The following is a 3,654-nucleotide window of genomic DNA, read 5'->3' on the forward strand; positions in this document are numbered from 1 at the left end:
TTCTGCAAAGAAGAAAGTACTGAATTTAAAGCTGTAGTAATTTTTTAGTGTTTTGCATTTAAAAAGATTAATAAATTAAGAAGTTTGTGAAAAGTTAAATAACTTGAAAAATTTTAATGGAACATCCTATTTTTTATTTTTGCATCTAATAGAATGATAAAAATGTAAACTTTTAATGTCTAGAATTGATAAATGAAAAGATATTTAACATTCAATATTAATTGTAGCAACAATACCTGTCAATATATGAGCATTGTTGATACTATGGCAACCATATAGTAATTCCACCACAGATCACTTATTCCTTAATTTATCCAGAGATTGTAAAAGTCGTTATAAATACTGAAATTAGAATTATTTTAATGTAAAAATAAAGAATAATTTATTCAATTTAACATAAATGTGATTATTAAGTGATATTTCTTCCATCTCTTGTGCAACTGTGCACTTTTTGGCTACTGAAACAATAGTAATTATTTTTTTTAATGTTTAACCTTCAAAATCTTTTTAGTTATTATTAGTTAGTGATTATTATAAACACCTAAAAGTAATAATTTTAGAAAGACAATTTCATAATCTTTAAATGCAAATACAATAAATAGGGTGTTCCATTTAATTTTTTTAAGTTATTGAACTTTTAACAAACGCCTTCACTTTTTTATCTTTGCAAATGCAACACACTAAAAAAATGCGGTAGTAAAAAATATTTCTATGTCTTAGTTTTTGTGTAATAAATTTTTTAAAAGTGCATGTTTTCGTCAAAAAACCGTCTTATTTTTAAAACTAAGCAAAACCGACCCATAAAAGGTTAGTTTAAAAACATTATCATAAAAATCTACATCCAATAACGCTAAAAAACATAAGGTGTTTCATTTAAAAAATACACAAGTTTGTATTGTAACTTATTTTTGAGACACGCTGTATAGTTGAAAATAATTTTAGGCGATGGACTAGATTCGTATCTATCAATGTCCTATATAATTTTTTTAAATTTTACCATTTATAGGTCACTAATGGACTTTTTCGACTCCTGAGACACCCTGTATTTGAGAAATGAGATTCGAGATTTGCGAATGTAAAAATTAAAATAGAAATAACGTAACAGAAATTGCAAAAATAAGAATTAGAAAAATGGAATTGAAGAAGTACAAGCTTTAAAAAAATAATGCAAAAACTAAATAAAAATTCTAAAATAGTAACTAAGTACACATAACTTATAGTTTCTATCATAAATCAATTAAATTAAATCATAAATTAATAAATAAAGAAAGCAATCCAATTGGTTGTTTCACCTATATTAAAAAGTTTTTAGTTCAATTTGGTATTTATATGGCTTAGGTATCAGAAAACAGTAAATAAAAAACTTATTGAAAATTTATTACAACACAATTATATATTTCAAAACTTTCTTTAGACATTACAGATAGCAGTTAGCAGTTAGCTTAAGAAATAGAATATGTTTTATAGATCAACATTTTTTTACATTTGCCCCAACTAATTTTTTTAAGTTTATTTTACTTTCTTCTAGTTTCCAATTGCACAGGCTAGCAAATTTCAAATTTTTGAATATTTTTGAAAGTTTTATTACTGATTTCTATGTACATTCTGATTCTGATTTCAAAAACTGCATAAATAACAAAAAAATTACTAAATCTATTTAATGAAATCAAAATCAACGGTCTTTTACAAAAATTTGTTTTAAACTTTGACATGAGCTGAAAAAATACTTCAAAGGAAGTGAAATCCGTATTTCAACTGTTGAAACCGGAAATTGAGTAGATGTATCCGGTTTTCGTAATTACTAGCCTAAAGGGTATGTTCTCGCAAGTAACTATTCCAAATTTTATAATATTGGGTCAAATGGTTCCAAAGTTATTACAAAAAAAATCAATTTCCATACCCACATTTCGAGGGCTGTAAAATTCTTATCAATAGAGATCGGACACGAGTTATTATTTAAATTAACATAATTTTATAGGTCATTTTTGAGGTTCAAATATCGCTTTATATTTATGAATAACCCAGTATAACACCCTCCAATAATAATAAATATTCAGTAATATAAAAATACGTACCAATAATAAATAACATTCTTGCGTAGGGGTCACACCAAGACTGAATATTCTTTAAATTTAATATTAAATATGTTGTTTTAATAATTTTCATTACGGTTACTGAGCGTTTATATTTTTACTGTGCAAAAAGTATTTAAATCCTGATCATTCATCATTTTATACTGATCAAAATTGAATTATTTACTCATCGCTTTATTACTACCCAGAATTAATTAAAGATCTGCTCTAAAAGTCGAAATTTGCCCTAATTAATTTTAATCGCTCGCCTAATAAGTCCATTTCCATGTAAACAGAGGAAACGCGTTAGAATTTAAATATTCCGACGATAATATTTCAGCTATTCCCGTTTTATTTTTATGTCAGCGCCTTATCTCACTTTCAAACTTTCCGTAATTATTATTTTCAGCGATAGCATCGCCGTATTTATAAAATCGTGTTTATGTTTCGACGGATTTTATTTTTAATCAAATAACTTTCACACTTTTCGCGGTGCTTGAGCTTAATGCGCGTCGAGAGGTGAACACTCCGATGATTGCCTGAAAATTGCCACAGCCCCCCAGTCGGGTATTTATAAATGAGCGGCTTTCAGCGCGATTCTAATGCGTTTCAGCGTAAACACCCTTTCAGCGGGGCGATTATTAATCGTTTCAATTTGTTGTTCCAGGACCGGACATTCCCGGATTCCTCCTGCAGCCCTTCAGGAAACCAAAGAGAATACGGACGGCGTTCAGTCCGTCGCAACTGCTCAAACTCGAGCACGCTTTCGAGAAAAATCACTATGTCGTAGGTGCGGAACGAAAGCAGCTTGCACAGTCGTTATCGTTGACTGAAACTCAGGTAATTAGCTTTTTTTTTTAACAAAAATTTGGTGTTTGTCTGGTTTATTTGCCGATTGATCTCATATTGCTGTGTAATGAGCTATTTAGTAATTATGATTGAAAATATCAAGTAGGCTGGAATTCCAGATAACGATAATTATTAATTAATATTAATTGCAATCCCATTGATTATTAATTTTATAACATCAAATAAATTAACTCTGATTGATAAGAAAACATAAAATAATTTCATTTTATTGCTTTTCATTACATTTTATTATTGGATAATTTAACTCGACACACTTTGTTGTTTTTATTATTTTATTTCTCTTAATTTTTTAATTGTAGTATTTTTATGTTGGTAAATTATCTAAGGCCACAAGTGTGAAAAAAACTAAAATCAATAAATAAATAATACACAAATTATTATACAGAGTGATTTGTTTTTATGGTTACAAATTTAAACGGTGATAGAATATACAATTTTAAGACAAAAGTTTTCTACAAAAAATATTATTATGTAAGGGAGCTACACGCCTCTTGATGGATTTTCTTATATTTTGCAAACCATTATAGATAAAATTTCAAAATATTATGTATGGTAACTTTCATACCACTAAACGAATTCAAAATTCAAAATTTTTAATCAAGAGTGTCCAATGTAAAAAGTACCCTGATTATTTTGTCTTAAATTTTTGTATTAAAATTAAATATTCCAACACCTATTTAAATATGTAACAATAAAAACAAAACACTATATA

At 27.3% G+C, this 3,654-nt stretch overlaps 1 protein-coding gene across 1 annotated transcript in view; it reads left to right on the forward strand.

Annotated features, from left to right (window-relative positions):
* LOC123013517 (homeotic protein empty spiracles-like) overlaps positions 1–3,654 on the forward strand; it is a 24,220-nt gene that overhangs the window by 13,846 nt on the left and 6,720 nt on the right. Inside the window, exon 2 of the mRNA XM_044412082.1 lies at positions 2,740–2,912. Coding sequence (XP_044268017.1) covers positions 2,740–2,912 — 173 coding nt within the window. The remainder of the gene's footprint in view (positions 1–2,739; positions 2,913–3,654) is intronic.

This window comes from Tribolium madens, unplaced genomic scaffold, assembly GCF_015345945.1.
Source record: "Tribolium madens isolate multiple individuals breed KSU strain unplaced genomic scaffold, Tmad_KSU_1.1 Scaffold_19;HRSCAF=116;Tcas5.2_LG9, whole genome shotgun sequence".
In the NCBI taxonomy this organism is placed as follows: Eukaryota; Metazoa; Arthropoda; class Insecta; order Coleoptera; family Tenebrionidae; genus Tribolium; species Tribolium madens.